The 20,325-nt window shown below is 38.0% G+C and overlaps 1 protein-coding gene across 3 annotated transcripts in view; it reads right to left on the reverse strand.

Moving 5' to 3' along the window:
* pde11a (phosphodiesterase 11a) overlaps positions 1-20,325 on the reverse strand; it is a 41,738-nt gene that overhangs the window by 16,057 nt on the left and 5,356 nt on the right. For all 3 annotated transcript variants that reach the window (XM_042427308.1, XM_042427306.1, XM_042427307.1), the window contains exons 3-12: positions 11,870-11,959; positions 11,110-11,250; positions 10,908-10,972; positions 9,172-9,304; positions 7,646-7,721; positions 5,302-5,369; positions 5,110-5,202; positions 4,045-4,095; positions 1,536-1,682; positions 1,279-1,386 (exon numbers count right to left, since the gene is read on the reverse strand). In XM_042427308.1, coding sequence (XP_042283242.1) covers positions 1,279-1,386; positions 1,536-1,682; positions 4,045-4,095; positions 5,110-5,202; positions 5,302-5,369; positions 7,646-7,721; positions 9,172-9,304; positions 10,908-10,972; positions 11,110-11,250; positions 11,870-11,959 — 972 coding nt within the window. The remainder of the gene's footprint in view (positions 1-1,278; positions 1,387-1,535; positions 1,683-4,044; positions 4,096-5,109; positions 5,203-5,301; positions 5,370-7,645; positions 7,722-9,171; positions 9,305-10,907; positions 10,973-11,109; positions 11,251-11,869; positions 11,960-20,325) is intronic.

Raw genomic sequence — 20,325 nt, forward strand, 5'->3', positions numbered from 1 at the left:
CAGTTCAGGTAGAGCGCTGAGGTTGCAGCTGCTTCATTCATACTTCACAATCACTGGTTCATTCATCAGCTGCGTGGCTACCGGCGGACTAGTAGCGCCCAACCATATTCATGTAGGTGTACGGCACAGTATTTATAACCTGACATTTCTCACTATTATGCTGATATACTCGTGCCAACACTGTGTGCTATCACAGTGCTCTCCACAGCATCCAGGGGTGGAAAAAATATTCTTTACTTAAACCTGCATTAACTGATTTTTTTGGCCACTTGCGAGCAGCAGAAACATGTTGTGAACATGACACATCATTATCTTTTAAGTTGATATGTTGAACATTAGCATTCATTTGGAGTCATATTTCCAGCCACCTGATGAATGTAAGTCCAATGTTCAATCTCTTTTAGCTCTGTTTTTGTTCTCTATCAAGTCCTGAGGGAAATATCTGACTGTGCCTGTTTGCCATTTGGTGCTGAGCAGGTAGTATACAGTGTTTTTTTTTTTTTTCTGAAAACAGCTGCCTGCTACACCAAAAGTGACGCTATGAGAGATTCGTGGCCCTGACAGCTAAACAATGAGCTGAAACAAGGGAAGCTGCAGTGTCACTGATAATTTTCTGCAAGTTCATCACTAAGAGCGACGCGTCTCACATTACACATTGTCATTTCATACTGTGGTATTATGAATAATATAGCCACTTTAAGTAAAAGCAGCGATACAAAATGCTCCATCACATGGAAAAGTTATTTATTTGCCATAATATAATAGTAAGTTAGTTATTTAGTATTATCACCAAAGGGTCATTGTAATTGTATAATTATTGTATTCATGTTTTTTTAAATTTTTCTCAAATCAAATCTTTTTTGTTAAATATTGGAAAGTTTTACCTTTTTGTGCCTTGAATAGTTATTGTACATTATTATACAGTGATACATGTAGTGGGGTAAAAAGTGCAATATTTCTAGCTGAAATATAGTCAACTATAAAGTAGCATAAAATGGAAACACTCAAGTAAAGTTCCTCCTAAATTGTACAGTACAGAGCAGTATTGAAGTAAATGTCTCCTTACATTATAGGCCTTTGCTATTGTTGATTTAACTAATGTATGTGTTTATTAAGCGGGGTTTAATTCTCCTTGTTGCTGCTTCCCTCAAAGAGGATCCTTTTCCTGCCAAATGTTTCATGCCAAGCATAAACATTTGCTATGAATGATCAATTCCTTTGACATAAGTGTCTCTGACTGAAATTGATTTAATGATCTACAGACAGCGTGATCTTTACCGTTAGCATGGCAAACATGCACTGGCAGACGTTGAAGGCATGTCTCCAGTTGTGGTAGAGGACCATCCGGTAATTTTTTCTGACAGTCAGCAGCCATCTGCACAGTGTCTGGAGGGGAACACAGAAGAGTAGATGAGCACATGGGTCAGCAGTCATTATGAGGATACATGGGGATTTGGCTACCAAAGGAACTGTGTTCTGGGTAAACTCCATCAAGTATTCAAAGAGAAGAGGATAAGAAAAGTCAGTGGTCTCACCTCATAGTCAATCTTGAATTTTGGTACCATTCCCAACTCCATAAACATTCTCAGAGCGGCCGTTATCATGGCATCAACGTCCAGAGAAAAATCGTCAAAGGAGAGCTTATCAATGCCCAGCTCGCACACTAGGGGAATGTTAGCAGCCTGTTTCATCGTGGCGGGGAGAGAACATGGAGGGGGGGAAAAAGAATATGAGCTCAGAGAGCAGAGGAGGATGGAGAGGTCAGAGGATGCTGTGCCATTTTCAGATGATACATGGAAATATGGAGACATGCTAATTAAGACTCTGAGGACTCATTCAGAGGGTTAAGATTAATGAGGGAGCTTAACCAAAGGATTTCACTGTTGTTTACTTTCAGAGCTCAGTGACAAACGTAGTTGTGCGGTGGTAATAATCAACATTTTTCATCGTTATTCAAACAAAAACAAAAACATACATGATCCAATTAACCACATTCATACTGAAGTATTCATGTCTTCTATCCTCAGTGTGGTCTAATGAGCACAATGGCAATCGGAGCAGATATATCCTTCCTGCCTCTAGACAGCATTTATAATACGACCATTTAATGCCGTGTAACCTGCATCTCTTACAAATCTGTGTTATAGTTTCAGTACAATGAGTGTTTCTCTTTTCTCATCCTCTCTCTCCTCTCTAACAGCCACCAATGTTTCTCTCACAAATGTTTGCCTGTCAGGTCAGCAGGTCCTCTCTTTTAATTCACAGCTCCGGGTTACGAAATGTCAGCCGGGGTTTGTTTGCCGCTGCCATTTGCACTCCGGTGGAATCCCAGTCAAGTGCACGCCATACGGCTCCATATGTAGAGCAGTTATAAAAGAAGGGGGAAAGGCAGGAAGCAGAGCGCAGCAGCAGCGCTGGATGAGGGGGCTGAGAGATCACACAGGCACACTGGAAAGCGGGGTTCCTACTTCGCAGTAATGGCCACAGGGGAAAATCCTGCACATGAAAGTGCCAGAAAATAGGTCATATCTATACTTCAGAAATGTCATGCCAATTAAAAATGTAGATATTTTCATTTTTTCATCTTTATAAATAATGCATAGAGAATGATTGTCTATTGATTGGAGTAATCCATTTCAAATACCACAATTAGTTTATTTTCACTGGGGAATACTCACATATTAATGCTTGTGCGCTACTGCAGTTCTTTAGAAGGAACTGGAAAATGAAGTCTAGAAGACAGGCTGCCAATAATCCCCCTCTGTTGCTATAGATTTTTTTTCTTTCCCATTAAAGTTAATGAGAGATTGTTATTTAATTAGAAAAAGATATCTTAATTAAAAGGCCCGTGAGCAAAGTAAATGCTTTCTGAACTAAATATCTGAGATTTTATCATCCTGTTAACAATAGTTTTGGCCATCATCTGTTGCCTTGGATCTTATTTTTGTTAATGGTAGGGGTATAGAAGAATCATAATTAATGTTGTTATTTTCTTTAATATGTCTTAATTGAACTGAATATAAAGCCTAGACATTAAGGAACACATCTACATTAGTAGGAATGAAATTATATTATGGCATGGCATTATCTGCACCATCAGAGCAAACCTGATAATCATAAGTTATAATCCAAACCGAGTATGGAGACACTTCAATATATCGGACAGACTATCTTCATCAGGAAAACTCCAGATCAAAAAACACTCATATGGGTCTGTTTGGAAGGCAGTAATGGATGACCCATTTTTTTCATTTAGTAAAGGCTAAATGAAAAAAATGCAATATTCCAGGTAACTAGGGGTAAAAAAAAAAAATCTTCACATCATCCATCACTCAGCGAGATAAATACATTAGAACAGAGTTACTCAGCTGAAATTAGTTTTTTCGCTAAATGGGTTCTTTGATTAAAATGCGCTGTAATAGAGTCAAAATATGTTGCTATGAGCTTGGTCTGGTCAAGGTCTGTAGGTTTATTTTAAAGGATGAAGCTGGTGTTTTACTGTCAGAAGAGACCAAAACCAACAATGCATTAGTCCATATCTGAAACCTTTCTAAATGTCCTACACTTTCTGAAGCACTCAACCTCGAGCCCATTCATTCCTACTGAAGGCACAAGTCTTCAAAAACAGGTCACAAATATCATCATCATCATCGTGTTCATTTTGATGAAGGAACATGTGATGTGGCATGACATGGTGTGGCTTAATGATGTGTTTTTGGACAACAATGGAAGTCTATGGCGCAGAGGAATAAGCTCTAATCAGGTTTTGGTTACACAGACAATACATGTTAGTGGGATCAATTCATGGCTGGTTTTGGTCTTTTCATGGCATTTGTTCACAGTGTGAAAAATATAGAGTATCATCAGACTTACTGTCTTCTGTGAGACAAAGGACGAACATGCAAAGTCTAAGCTTTGTGAGTTTAATATCTAAGTAGAGCTCAGAGGTAAAAACTGAGTCCCCCAACTACTGTTACTACTGAGAGAAACAGATGGGTTTGTGCTGAGAAAAATGTAATGATGACAATAGTAAATACCAGTTACCTTGAATTTGTCTACTTCAGTCTTGGAGCAAGTGGCATGGTAAGACAGAACCTGTAAAATAATGACATCTGTGTCGCTCAAGGTATTTTTCAAATCATTAAAACACAGCAAGACTCTAGCAGAAGCACGACTGTGGCTACGGCTGAAAACACTGCACTCTGGTATCACCGCATTTCAGCGGAGAGCGTCTTCCAGATGAGGAAGTTAACGCTCGCCTACAGAACAGTCTACAAGAGCAGCTATGTCAGCCCTGATTCCATCGCCATGTTCCCTTCATTTCCTGAGAGAAATACCTCGCACAGACCTGCAGTTGCTTATTTGATCATAAACGCTCATGTTTATTCAATGCTGCCAGAAGCAATGCATCTACATATTAGTTCATTCTCTGCCTCTCCCTTAAATGCTCAATCTCTCTGTTCTATACTTCCTATTTTGAAACCGAGTGGTACTAACTACGATAATGCACCTGAAAGCTCCCTATTGTAATCTAAGGACATACTGTAAAGGCTGAGTAGTGCTGAATGGCTACATACTGCAGGGCAGATGAGGGATTGCTTTTCACTGCCTCTCATTAATTTTCAATAAAACCTTTGTGAGAAGGTTATCTACAAAGAGAAATCAGCACTTTTTTCATGCGTATGTTCTTGTGGAAATATGAGACTAAAAAAGGGAGCCAAACACGAAGACCCCTGAGAGAGACTAAGTCAGAAGAGGTTTTATATTAGCCATGCGGCAGCCTGTGAGTTCTGGGTAAATGTTTCAGCGTAGAGCATATGTTGATTGGAAAAAAAAAAAGTTTGATACCATTATAGCTAATGGAATAGGGGGCAAAACATCATCTGAGGGACGCTAACATAAACACAATGAGCATACGGGCATAACAAAAGGAAAGTGAAGTAGAAAGCAGAAGCAGTTAAGACTCTAAAGGCAGCTTTACAGTTTGCATAATCATGTTTCGTAAATTTAAGTGGATATAAATATTTGTTGTTCAAAACAGGGCAGCAATTTCATATCTTTATTTTCAAAATATCATATGAGACAAGAAATTAAATGGGATGTTCTTACATCCAAAGCCACAGACTGCTTGGCCCAGGACTTCTTCACCTGGTCGTACATGATGGTGTTGTTGATCCCCAGTCCACAAAAAATCACAAACGCCTATGAAATGAATCAAACGAAGAAATGCTCAACTGCAATAGTCTCCAATACGCTCACAGGTTACTGTAAGTAGAAAAGATATAAAAGCAAGAGCAATACCTCAAAGAGACGCTGGTCTGCATCATCAAATGGTTTCCCATCGAGCCTGTTCAGCACTTGGGCGACACCTGTTGCACACAGTTCATTATCCGTCCAATAGAACTTAACAGAAATGCTTGAAGTTTGATATTGGTAAGGCTCTAAGGCTCATATTATCTGTCTCAATGACTGAAATGCATTATTAATGTAAATTAAACAGAGACACTACATACTAAAACACAAATAGCTGTTTATTGAGAAATTCTACAATGCTGATATCTGTTATCTTACTATATTTTTCAAAAACTTAAAACGGTTTGCAGTCGAGGTCTGAGGCCATGGTTCTCTGCTGGAAAATGATGGACTGCTCCCTCTGGGTTGGGAGTGCTGCCCCATGTGAAGGAGTTCAAGTATTTCGGGGTCTTGTTCATGACCGACGTTAAGATAGAACATCGAGTTTAAAGGCTTAGCGGTGCAGCAACAGCAGTAATGCAGGCGTCATACCCGACTGTTGTAGTCACCACACCTATGGTCCTCAACTATAGTGATGATCTTTGTGCAGTGACCGAAAGAATGCGATCTCAGATACAAGCGGCTGAAATGAGTCTCCTCCGTAGGGTGTCTGAGCTTAGAGTGAGGGGCTCAGACATTCGGAGGGAGCTTGAAATAGAGACGCTGCTCCTTTGCGTAGAAAGGAGCCAGCTGAGGTGGTTCAGGCATCCCATTAGGAAACCTCCTGGGCACCTTCCTTCGGCAGTGTTCAAGGCATGTCCAGCTGATAGGAGACCCAGAACACGCTGGAGGGATTATGTATCTCATTTGGGCCAGGAAGCCTAGAGGACTTTACTAAGGAGAAGAACATCTGGGTTACCTGCCTCAGTCTATTGCCACTACAACCAAGCAGCATCTACTAAATACCATCTTGGAGGTGGTGAAAACTTATCCACACAATTATTTTGTATTTTATCTTTGTAATATAATATACCACATCGGTCATTACTGGTCATTAAACATCCATTCATCTATACCTGTGTAATCCAGCTATGTACACCCTGGACATTAACAATCTAAAACAAAAGGATAACTTAGATTTTGTCCTGAATCTGTCCTGAATATAATCAGAATACTAGTCTGACACTCAAGCAGGTGAGACATCTGAATCCTGACCCCAAACACTACAAGAAGGCCTGCGACAAATGTCTGTGGTGATCTGCCCTGACTGAACATGATCTTGAAAATCAGTTGTCACAACCAAACTGTGGTTATAATCATGCTTTAATAGTGTGTTCCTGGCCTGAGGCTGTTCAGTTAAATTATTTATTTACATATCTGGAACTTAAGTTACCTGGATGTTACCCGTGATGTAATGGATTCATAATATAAGAATGTGGTCTTAAAGAGGTGGCCTGGTTTCAGACCTCTAAATTAGATTTTCAGTGATTCAAATAGAATCAAACACGAAATGGCATTTCAGTCTAACAGGCTAGTAAGACCAACACATCTTTCAGGCAACTCACATTAAATTTGAAAAATGAATCATCCAAAAAAAACACCTGGTAGTGGCAGCTACCTTTATTAAGGTGAATTTCACAGCATATTTCTACAGGAAGTGCTAATATTGATTTCACTCACATTTGATATTTGACATTAAACCTCATTATTGTTGATATAGCCACAACAGTATTTCTTTTGGTTCTGTTTTGATGCTGCTGGCTGTAACACTGGCAGATGACACAAGGACATCTGTTTTCTAACTGAATGTATCCTTGACTTGAGAATTTCATCTCCTGCTGCTTTGTTTGTATAATGGTTTTTCACTCCAGATCCTCAGGTGCCGCCCACGCACAGAGCATTTTTTTTTTCTCCCATCACTCTTTCTGTTCTTCTTCCTCTTCCTTCTCCCCTCCTTGACAAATGCAGGTATATCTATGCAAAAAACTAGAGTATACACAGAAATCACACATACACAGGTCTAAACTAACCATCTGCAGCATATACGCTGATCACTTTGCACTCAAATAAAACTAATGACTTCCTGCGTCAGATCTCAGTGGACTGAGTGGAGCTGCTATCATTGCTTCTCCCTGCAATATCCAGCACCAAAACCAGACAAGAGATCAATGATTTATCAGAGTGTCAGTGTGGTGTTGGCCTGCGGCCGTTCACAAACACAAAGCACACAGCCAGAAGACGGGAACTCCACCTCCAAGTGTGGAGTGATGGTGCAGCATGGATCTAATCACACACGCCGCTTCAGCCTCAACCTCAACCTCTTCCTCTCCACAATCAAAAATTATTAATTCATTTTTTATATAGATATGTCAAGTAAGTTCAAGAGAAAATGAAGCTCTGTTTGTAAACTTACCAATGATTTGGTGGTTGCTGTTCCATATAGGAACACAAAGCACAGAGCGGATGTGGAAGTCCGAGAACTGGTCTGCCTAAAAACAACGGGAGTGTGAACACATTATAAACAATGTGCATAGAGAATGTCTTTCCATACACTGTGCTCTGATTTATACAGGTGTTAGCTTAAATATTGTACCTCAAAACTTTCTGAGCCTCAACAAAAATATTTCCATAGCACGAGTATAAATTTTGATATTTACTAAACATATAAGATATGTTTGAAAAAGTCTGTAAGTACTGTGAGGGTATCAAAAAAGTATCACCTTAGCTGTTTGGAAACTAAAGTATTGTACTGGCACTGATATTGAAATATTTAAAATGACACCAGGCTCTCTGGTGTATAAATTGTATCTTCACCACTGGAGTATTAACTATGCATACATGCATCACCTCTAATGGAAGAGCAATGCTACGTTGAAATGTATGGACTGCAGGATACAGCATAAGAACCCTTTCAGAGCGGGAGTTGAGACCGCTGGCAGCCTTTCCGCCCAGCCAGGCGATAGTAGTAGTAGTGCCATGAATGAGTACAGATTTTCTATTTTTCTGCCACTGCTGTTTCAAGTTGAACACGTCAAACTTTTGCTGCTTACAGGTGGATGCAGAGCAGACGACTGTGCCGCTCGCTGTGGGTTTCTGTTTAGATCCATGTGGTAGAGCTAGACCGATAAATCGGCCAAGCTGATATTAAGCTGATATAATATTGTATATATATCGATATTGGTGTACATGTTGGCCGATAAGTAACAAGAACCCGCAGTACAGAAATGCCAAATTAGGTTTGACTTAATTTAGAAGCAGTGTCACCGTTAGATAGTTTGCCCACCAGAGAGCACTGACAAGTTGATTTTTCAGTTTTAAAATGTCCTGTTTCGTATGTATCTTGGTCAACAACAACAAAAACTGTAAGGGATCTGTATCAAGACTGAGAGCGTCTATGTTTTTAAAAATTACTATTGGCCAATATATCAGATTTTTTTCTCCCAAATATCGATATCAGTATCGGCCTCAAAATTCCAGCATCAGTCAGGTTATATGACGCGGCATCAGCACCAGCCGCTGCAGTTGGTGTGAAAGGACCTTTAAAGAGATCAATTAACAGCTGACAAAATGGCAAAATGGGTAGTTTGTTATCTCTCACCACGTGGTGATAATATAAAAGGTTTAATGCTTCCAAGGCAGTTTCACAGCCATCAATGAATCATGTGTGACCTAAGTGACTCGCATGTGACATCAAGGTGTGAACATCCCCTAGTTTAAAATGCCTGGGACTGAAGATACCTCTTCAATGAACGGTGTAACGTCTTCAACACCAAGCAGTGAGTCTAGTTTTCACCTTCTAGATATACTATAGCCTGGATGCAAGGCATCATAGGCACATTTACTGTAATACAGATTCTCCTCTAATGCTAGTTGAGATCATTTCACTCAGATAAAATAATGCTCATGTCGATTTTGGAAGGCGTGCTACTGTGTGGTTACCTCGGCATCAAAGCGAGGATCTTGATAGGCGTCACTAATGTTCACGGGGAGTCCTGTGGATGCCACCAGCTCTGCAATACTGTTGTTGATGAGCCAATCTGAGTACGACGATTTCTCCATACTGTCTTTGAAACTACAGTAGGGTCAGAAAGCAAGAGGGGAAAATGCAAAAAATCTGTTCCCTCGCCTTTTCTCAGGAGACATTGTTTCTCAGACACACTGCTTTGGGCAATAACTTTGCTTTCCTGAAAAAAAAAAATCCCTTTTTATTGCGTTTAAGTAAAAAAGGTTTTATTCTCTTTCGCACCTGAACTGCAAGCTTGCAGAAGGATATCCTTATTTCTATGGGCCCTCTTTTACGTTGACTTACATTTAATGAACTTCTCATACTGTATATATCAGTAAGCTTCTCCTGCAGCTCATGAAGTAATGAAAAGTTAATTGTGTGATTGTCTTCCTCAATGCCAAACGCCCCCACACTCTGGCACAGAAACACCTGCATCGCTGCTTAGACTTCCCATTCACATTTATTGCAGTAGGATGTCACTGACTTTTTAACCTTCAAACACAACAAGGTAAATGTTCAGTGTGGCTCATTTTGTCTCTAAAGATTAGTACAAAGGTGGAGAGACACTGATGTCAGATCTTTTGACTCCCTTTGATCTAGTGAGACAGCTGTGTGTGGATGTGAAAACCAACAGTGCAGCAGGGAATAAACCTCACGGTTGTGATGTCAAGGTGCCTTATCTTCTTTTTTTCTTTCTAGCTCGCTTTCTCTCTTCATTCTGTCTGTCTCTTGTCTGTCATTTAGCTGCCACAGACACACCAGCAGAACTGTACACTAGCTCAACATTATCCTCCCCATGGGGGCGGCTGGGGATTCTGAGGCACATTAGAAATCCTACAGTACGCTCGCCTTTTGACACCAAATTTATTCACTTAATTACACACATAAATCTCGCACAGCTGCCCTTGTTATTCAGATATGAACATTTAGGAAGACTCGTGTCATCACAGAGATGATGTACTTTTGTCATCTCAGCTTGATTTGAAATGTTGTGTAGTTTCATACTTGAAATCACAAACCTGCTATTTATTTAATAAGTGACACCAGAAACAGATCAGAAGGGAGTGTGTCCAGACAGAAAGACTTAACTGGCCGGTCAAGCAGCCTGACCTTTCTTTGATTACTAATTTCTCACTTCTATTGATATTTCTTGTGTTATGACATATTTTTTAAAGTATTGTTACATTTATCACTACTGCCTTGAAGTGACCACATCAGTTATGACGAGTGCAGGACTAGGGGAAGAATTAGTCTTCCTTTCAGTGTTGGTTTTCATCCATAAACATCCCACACAGTATTAAGCCACTTTTTTTCTCCACTCAGCCATGCCTAGCAGTGGAGAGAATTCTCAAAACCCAATTAAGTAGGGCTCCTACAATATGCCTTCTATTCAGAATCAGCATATTACTCCCACGGCACTACAGAATATTTAATTTTTATACTTCCCTTATTTTTGTCTTTGATGGAAGCTTTATAGATTCAAGGCTCTCTGCAGGTGCTGTGGTGCCAAAGGCAAACAAAGGTGGAGACTATTTAGTGAAAAAGGTTACTGGTATAAAAAAAGGGAAAATGGAAAGCATGTTTTTCATCAGGCCAGATGTTACTCAGGGCTCTGTCTGTGTGTGCCTTCTAAAAGCAGAGGAAATTTGAACAGAGACAACATACATACCTGCTTTCAGTGTCTGCACTACATTTAGGGGACAGTAGCTCAAATGACTTGGTGAACTTCACCACCTGAAAGATTTGAAAGGGAGGAAATCACTAAAGCGCTTAGGAAAAAATTGCACGGAGGTACACAGTATTTATTGATAAAAACAGAAGTAGACAGAAAGAACAGACATGCACAACTGTAGCACAGAGAAAAATAGTACCGGTGACTCGATGTCCTCCAGCAATTGAACAGAGCAGCGCTCACACTTAAGCAATGTTTGGGCGCGGTGCATGATCTTCCTGACAATCTTCTCCAGGTCAGTCTGCTCTTCAAATAGGTCATTGACTACCTCCAAGAGCGCCTTAATACCAGAGACAGAAAAAGATATCACTGGCTCAACAATCTGAACCACAAGCTGCTGCAAAACCCACTTAATGTGTCAGCAGATAATACTTTAGTCCATTTAAATAAAGATGTTTTGCCTTTCTCAGCTGTTACATGATTATTAGTAATATCCTTAAACCATAAACCAACAGGATGATATAATATAAATAGTTTCCCCAATAAAAGTAAATTAGGCCCTTTATCTAAGGCAATTTAATGCACAACCACATAAAAATCATATGGTGTAAAGGGAGCTCCTCTCATTTCTCTTCTCTATTCACTGAACTGTGTTCTCATTATGTTCTCTTCCATCACAGATCAATGTGTGACATGAATTAGTGCATCTCTTAACATTCCCTGGGAGATTTAGATCATGGACCAGGCCCTATCTGGATATAGACCCATCCCCCCTCTACACATCCAGAGAAAATGTCCATGCAGGGCTGCATGCTGCTCTGTGATCCCCACTGCAGTGGCAGCAAGTGGGCTGTTGCTGATCAATACTCAGCCTCAATGTCAGCATCAGGGGGGAGGAAGTAATGCTGATCCTAGGGATGGTGTGGGGTTATTATCCCCGTTGGCCCTGTGGCCCTTACCCGACTCCTGTCATACTCCTTCCGTGAGGCGGCGAAGAGTTGGGCGTTGGAGATTGCGATACCACAGAAAGGCAGGTACATCTGCAGCACCTGTGGACATATTGAACATCTGTATTTGTAATTTGCAGACTTTTCTCATCAATGAGCATCATACAGAAAAAAGCTTTTTTTTTAATATGGTCCCTGATGTCACAAAATGACTGCTATTACTGTACACACATACAGACACTTTGAGTTGCCCCAAAAGAAAAAACTTTAAAAATATAAATTAAATTATTATAAATTTTCAGTGATGCAGCCAATTTGAAAACTGTTGTAAACTTGAAGCTATTTTAAAAAGAAGAAGGAGTGAGTGAGTAATATTTTCACACTAGAAAAACGTAGCTTTTGAATTGGAACAGAGAAGAAATAGCCATTCATTGGCATCATTACATGCTAGGACAAATAAATCTATCTAACTGACATTTTACCATTTGACTGAATAGTCTGACTTACTGTGCCTTGGGCTAATAACATAAATTCACTCATATTTTCTGCACATAAATAATGTAATTACTTAATGTAGCCTGATGATGGTTAATATGTATCCTGAAATCGAATCAACGTCGTACTAGTTTGGAATCGAACTACATTTCTTTCACCTCCTCCATCCCTCGTTGATTCATAATGCACACCAACATGCAAGCACACTCAGAAGACACAACATATGTGGCTGCATCTGCATGCTATTAAGACAGCTGTGATGTAAATACACAGGTTGAATTCTACGACTACAATTACCTCACAATGTGGCCTTATCTGAGAGACACTCAGCCCCCATAACGTGGAATCAATAGAATTTAGGTTGTGTGCCTCCTTGCTCTGCCTCTTTGTTTAGCTATCTATCTTTAGCATCTGGCTGCTGTGTAAACAATACGATCAGTACAACAAACCCACTAATATTTACCAGCCTTCAGTCTAACCTGAGGGTTGGGACACAACAACAATACATGAATGGGAAGTCACTCAGCTGTGGCTGCTGATACAACGACATCTCTTTCCTTTTAGGAAAGATAATGTATCAATTACTCATCAGCAACAAATGAACACGTGAAGAGCGGGATCCTACAGCACAGTGTTGATAACTATGAAGCTTGTATCTATAACCTACTCCATAAAAATGTTCTTAGGTAGTCCGCAGGTTGCAGGTTCACCACCTTGGATACAGTTGGATATGCAGGGAATTAATAGACTAATAAAGGCTATTTAAGTCTCTTTATATCTGCTTTGGTAGAAAATAAATATATATATTCAAAATATATTAAACTTTCAGTATAACACATTTGAAGCTATATATGTATATTTGAAATAACTTATCGACCAGGGGCCGTATTCACAAACATACTCTCAGAGAGCTCCTAACTCAACCTAAAAATTTCTAGCAAGGACTCTTAGCTGAGAGTAAATTGTCAGAGTAACTCTGAGCAAAGAAAGGACAGGAACTTTTACCACGGGGAAGAAGGTGTGATGACTTCATTGCTTGGTATAACACATTTTTGATCAAAAAAACAAAAACAAAAGGAAAGAAAAATAGTGATAACAGGCACAGAACGGAGAGTGAAATCAATAGATCTAATCATAGAATTTAGTCTCATGGTGTAATTATAAATACTATTTTATGTAATGAACATCTCTGCTGAATAAATTGTGAGCCATCCTTTAAAAGTAGCCTATGAAATGTTGAACACAGGCCTACTTGTCCTGTAGCCTATTCACATGCTGATAGTTGTTTATTTTTTACATTAATTTACCATACTGGTAATTTTAGTACTTAATCTATTTTATATTAATAGACAAGAAGTTTCTGTGTTTTCTGGCCAGTGTATAAAGTAGCAGCGTTAGTTGGCATGTAAATCTTTTTTTTTCCAGCTGCCAGCAAATTCAAAATTTTTCCAGTTGCCAAATATCTTAGTGTTGTGATCACTTTCATTTCTGGCGTAATAGTGTTTAAGAAACTTATGTGCTTAAGAAACTCTTATGCCTCTAAAGGTCCTCCTCCCTACAGTTTTTCACCTTGGGAGCTCTCTTAAGGGCTTTGTGAATAACCTTTATCTTTACCAGGATCTAGTCTTAACTGTGAGGGGAAAGTCTTAGAAAACATCATAATTGTAAGAATGTTCTTAGAATTACATCTCTTTGTACTTGTAGGAAACTTTATGAATATGCCCCCTGGTCTTGTGAAGCTCGAAACTTAAAAATCACCTTTTTAAAATCACTTTTACCTAAAACTTTTACTGTATCTTAACCTCACCTACAGTATTAGTTGTCATATTATTTGCTATCAATTTTATTCGTTTTTAAATCTCTCTTTGATTAGTCTCTTTTTTAATACTCTCTGTTACATATTTAATGTTCCTATTTCTTGCATCTTCATGTTTTATGAAACACATTGTATTGCATCTTAATGTATGAAATGTGATATATAATATATAATTTTATATTATTATTATCATGTACGCTTTGTCACTATGCTGGTATGTGTGTTTGACTGGTTATATGGTGTTAGTGTTGTGTTGTCTGTTGTATGTCGAAGGATCACAGTGGAGATAAGTTCTTGCCCTGTGAAAATTGAAATAAGTCGTTTTTTTATATTCTATGATTATAAATACTGATGTGCAGTGCAGTGCTACAGTATTGTACTTATAGTAGTGTTTTTTAATCATCAAATAAATTCAATTAATCAACACCATCAAAAACTGGATTCTTCTGCTCTGGCATGTCATACTGATGTGCATATCATGACACTGTTTAGTATCACACTAAGCACAAATTAAATCACTAAATTAATAACACTTAAAATCATAATGTGAATTAAATATTTACTCTGTCACACTAATGAGCACATTAACTTTATGCACTTCACTCAGTCATTATACACAATCATAAGTGCCTTATGCAGTTGTTTTCAAGACATGGAAAACAGATGATGCTGAGCAATAAGCTTATACGTAATGCTATTTCAGCTGTCCTGTGGAATTCTCTAATAATGATCTTCCAGAAAGGCAGTGGCCATCAATAGCCCCAGCAGGAGCAGATTCATTAGCAAGCAGGACTTTGGGGATCTGGCTATGGATCTGGAACTAACAGGCAAACCCAAGAAAAGCGCTGCTCTCTCTAATTACATTCTGTCAGGCAGGCCATTATACAAGGTTGCATTACAAACAAGACGTTTTTGCCTTGAGACCTGTGGACTGACCAGTAAAGAGTGGTTTAATAACAAAACTAACTGGCCAAGTCCTTAGGGACAGTCAGTTCTTCTACCCTCAATGATGTCCTGTTTCACAAATGGAATATTATATTTAATTTATCCTTTATTTAGCCAGGAAGGTCCCATTGAGATACAAGATCTCTTCTTCTAGGGAGTCCTGGTCAAGCATAAGCAGTTTCACAACAATTTAACATGATAGAACACATGCAAAACTTAAAAGCTGAACAAGAGAAAGAGTAAAAGAAGAGGAACATGCAGGCCATACCATCGATTACCATAATAGAGGCAAAGCCAAGGAAAATTACAAAGCCATGTCTTTGTTTCTCCACTTATACCACGTGGATGTCAGCTACTAGTTGATTATAAATAACTGTGTTCACTTTGCATATGTGGCATAGTGAAGCCTTTATTGTTTTCGGGAATAAAAATTAAGCCTTCAGTTGTCTCTGATCTCATATGGGACTCCCTAGCTGGTATCAGCAAAGCACATAGCAATTTTGCAAATACACTTAGCAATGATAGCTTCTTTTTTTTTTAAGTGATATCAAATATTTATGCAACCAGAATCTACACCTCAACAAATTTTACAAAATATGTAATTGTTATTTATTTAGAACATGAATATTTACATGAATAGTGATATGACTGATATATAATAAGACACTTCACATATCAAGTTAACATTATTGATCCTGTTTCCTCCCTTTTAAGTATGTATTTAATCTACAAATTAAATAAATACAATACAAATTAAATTTCATACAACCAGCTTTAGCATTTGAAATAAACTGAATTGACTGGCTGTAATTTGGGCACTAACAAAACACATCTAATAAACACTTTACCACATCAGGTGTGCTACTCAATAGCTGTCATACATAAATTATGAAATTGTCCTACACATCGCAGGTACATGGAAAAAAGCCATGAGCAAAGAGAGGTCACAACAACTGAGCTGCAGTTGTTGCATCGGTGCAGTAACATCGAGACAGATTGAGTCTTTGTAAACACTTACTGCTCCTCAGACGAATCTTCCTGTGGCCATTAAGATTGCTTTAAACTTAATTCTTTTGGATATGCGAACCTTTCAAACTACAATGACTCTACTGAGGGTTTTTGTAAGCAAGTTCACATAAAACCTAAAAACAAATATTTCCTTTCTTTCAAAAGACAAACTGCAAGCGGTGATACGGGAGCATGGCAACAAAGATTGTGCTTGTTTTGTGACAATAATTTACAGCTGTTCTGTCTTTATATTCAGTATATTCTAAATATTCTAAATAGGTACAGATGTGACAACTGCAGATATTGACTTATAAACAATACCACAATGTAATAAAGCCTCACAGGGCAGCATTCAAAGCTAACAAAAACACCAGTAATTTAAAATATAGATTAAAAATATAACATGAAAAACTGTTTGTATTAATTACTTAAGCAACATTAAACTCATTAAGAATATAATGTAGTTTATGTTGACAATGAATTGTCTCTTATCTTTCCCAAACAGTAAGGTGGATTCAGTCATTGAATTTATGCAATTTAAGAGCATCAGTGGCGGCCCATTAACGTCAATGTACTGCCACCACATTCAGCAGTGATACAAGATTGTTTCACATGTTAATTTCTTGTCTGAGAAAAATTGTAATCAATTAGCATCAATAATTACGAATTATGTAATGAATGAATTTACTAATTAGCAGTAGAGAGTATCATCATGCTTACTGTGATAGTCATGGGCTTATTTGCATGTTAAAGACCTGGAATTGTTTTTCGAAATAAAGCTTGAAAAAAAAAAAAAAACAACCTGGAATTTTAATCAATGATATTAATCCTGTGTAAAATATAACCAAGGCAGAGATTGCTCTTCAAATTTAACAATGAGTAAGTTAGAGGTAGTGATATATATTCTTTGCACACTCACACAGTTCCTAATTATGTATCAGATCTGCCTACAGTGTAAAATATAATATAAATATATAAATTTTCTGATTCTCCACCTGATAAACTCTTAATCTCCTCTATTGGACCTGGAAGAACTACAACTAACAGTTAAAGATGCATAGTTAAAAGTTACATTACTATAATTGCAAAACTTTCTTTTTACTTTAGTCAGTATTGATTAGACATTCCCTCCAGATCACACAGATTTTGGGGATTACTGCAGCAAAACATGACTAAAAAGGCCACAGTTTCCCCCCAAAACAAAAACAACTAAAATACAGTAGGTGATGATTCTTGTGTTATTTTACAATAAATAGTGGAAATATTTACAAATTGCAAGTGAATTAAGAAATAATAATGATTAGGATTTCTTAGACATTTCTGTCGGTTACTGCTAGCTTGTGAAGTTAGCTAACCAGGAAGTTAAATGTGTTTCTGTCTTAAATTTACTACAAGGAACTTCTAACTGGTTATGAAACAGTCTCATGATGCCTCAGTATGACCTACATAAGCAGACGAGACCATTAGAAGTTGGCTGTTTCCATATAGTTATTCTAAATGCCTGCCACTGAAAATAAGACAAAACGATTTACAGCACGCAGACCAGAAGAGCCTGTGTTTATTTTACATGTAGCATTGTAGCATTGAGGGAGTACAAAGACATTACTAGGACGAGGGGAGGACATTTCTCTCTGTTTGACAATGTTAAAAGTAAAGTTAGACTTGTTATTGGCTCCCTGACTCATCTGACTACAAAAGAAGGAGTCTCTCTGTCTTTATGTATGTCTGTTGCAAGCGAGGTGAGAGTACGAGCGAGAGAGAGAGCAGCGGTGGTCAAGCAAGCTAGAGAGTGAATGAAGAGAGCGAGTGATTCTTTTCTGATTGTTTCACAGCGGTTATGTTCTAAAGTACAAATAAACACGCCCACACCACCACACAACCCTGCAGGAAGGTGCCGCATTGGTGCTATAAGGATGGCAATGCCAGTCTCACGTTCAGTCGGTCAGTCCACCACTTAGGTCCAGGCTAATATATTTTAACAATTATTTCCTTACTATTAAGCTAGATCAAAGTTTTCACTTATTCGGTAAAATATCTCAATATTTATTAAATGGATTGCTGAAAAATTCTGTATATATTCATGATTCCCAGACAATGGATCCTAATCCCTTGACTTTCCTCTTGCACCATAATGAGGTTGACATTTGTGGTTATGCGTGAAATATCTTAACAACTATGGATGGGTTGACATAAACGCATATTCATGCCATGTTCCTCCCAGGATGAATTATAATCACTTTGGTGATCCCTGTTCATCTAGTGCCATCATCAGGTCAAAATTTCAAGTTGTCCAATACTTAAATTTATGACCAAATACCTGCAAAACTAATGACATTCCCATCAGCCTCAGCTGTACTTTGTGTTTAATGAAAATTAGCAAGTGTTAGCATGTTAACAAGCTAAATTATAACAGTGAACATGGTAAACATTTTTCCTGCTACACATCAGGGTGTTAGCATTGTCATTTTGAGCATGTTAGCACTTAGTTTACTTTGTCTCTTGCGTTTTTCAAAGAGGGATAACTTAGACCACATCAGCCTGAACTAAATTGTAAAGAATTATGAGGGGCCTCACTCTGAGGTAATTTGGTTCTTGAAGACCAGGGGGATTTTGGGCAGTATCATGCTTTATTTTTAACATGTGAAGGTTGACTATCTTTTTGTTCAAAATTGGTGAAAAAAAAAGGTTTTTAATTTTTTTCAATTTTTTCTGCCAAAATATTTTGAAAGTCAGTGTGTCTTCCTGAAAAAGGACAGAGTGCTTGTCAGACTAGTGAGTACACCTGAAGGCCACAGCAAACTGTAAATCAAGATCCTCCATTGCAAAAAAAAAGAAAAACATCTGCAGAAGATTTACTCTGATTTTCTCAGAATCAATTTCTCACATTTCATCATATCAAAGTCAGTCTAAAATGAATGCAATCAACAATACTGTACACAAATGGGTACAATGATGTCTTTCTCAAACCAGATTATTGAGGCTCACACGAGCTTGTGTCCCAGACCAGATCCAACATCTGCCCTCATATTACAAATGTTGTTGCCATTGTTTGTTTTTTTTCAATTTCCTCTTGATTAAAGTGGATTTTAGTGCTGTTACATAAAATACTTCTCAAGGAACCAGTTTGATATGATGCTCTGTATAAACTTGATTTGATCTGATATCCTTCAAGAATGTATTAAAAACATCTGGCTCAAAGCAGAAATTGTGTTTTCTCTTCTTTTGCTGTATATTTACATTGTGAAATCGTGTGTAAGTGCTTATTACAGTATTGCTTCAAGTCAATTTGAGTTTGGCAGCCAGAGGGAACACAGCGGTGATTGTCGATGCTATTTGACAATCGACCCACACAGATGTTAAACTACATTGGCAGATTGGCAGAACTTACATGAGGGGAAGTTGTATCTTATTAAGAAAAAATGTATGAAAATGTCAACCTGTGAAAAATACATTTCATGCAAAACATATTAAAAGACATGCAAAATGAAAGAAAAGCTAAATCAAGGTAATTATGCAAAATGTACATATAGCATGATGAGGGTGCCTTACACTTAAATTAAGTCAATAGCTATATTTCTCTGAAGAAGATAATGAGACAATATAATTGTACATGGGCAGAACCATTATCCAAGCTCCCTCAAGGACTTCAATCCTACAGAGTATCAAAACAACACAATTATAAGGCAGCGTGGGATTTGAAACCAGCCATATAATGTGTTAAAATATCCTATAAGGTTTCACTATGTAGAGAACTGCATTTGTTCTAATAAAGGTACACTGAAATCTCTGGCTAATGACATCTGCTATTGCCGTATCATTTAATGCTTTGAGAAGTGTGATGCATTTTCTTATTACAAGGTCTTCCATAAAAGCAGAGCTGCAGCTACAGCTGTGCTGTGCGAGGAGCTTACTGTGTTCTCTGATGCTAGCATTGCATTTCATTACTAATTCAACTGTAGCCATCCCAAGCATTAGTGTGATGCTAATGCAATGTGAAATGTACTCAACACATGGACAATGTGCTCAACACATTGGAAAGAAAAAAGGAATTCATAATATGCATCTATTATGAACAATAGATAGAATCTAGAGATGTAGTTTTGACAGTAGAACTTCAATTGAGGAAAAAAACACACTATAAATATAAAAGTACAGCCATTTGTTGCAGTAAAACCCATCTCTGATAGAAGAACGCTAGTTGTGC

Source organism: Thunnus maccoyii, chromosome 11 (assembly GCF_910596095.1).
Source record: "Thunnus maccoyii chromosome 11, fThuMac1.1, whole genome shotgun sequence".
NCBI classification, from domain to species: Eukaryota; Metazoa; Chordata; class Actinopteri; order Scombriformes; family Scombridae; genus Thunnus; species Thunnus maccoyii.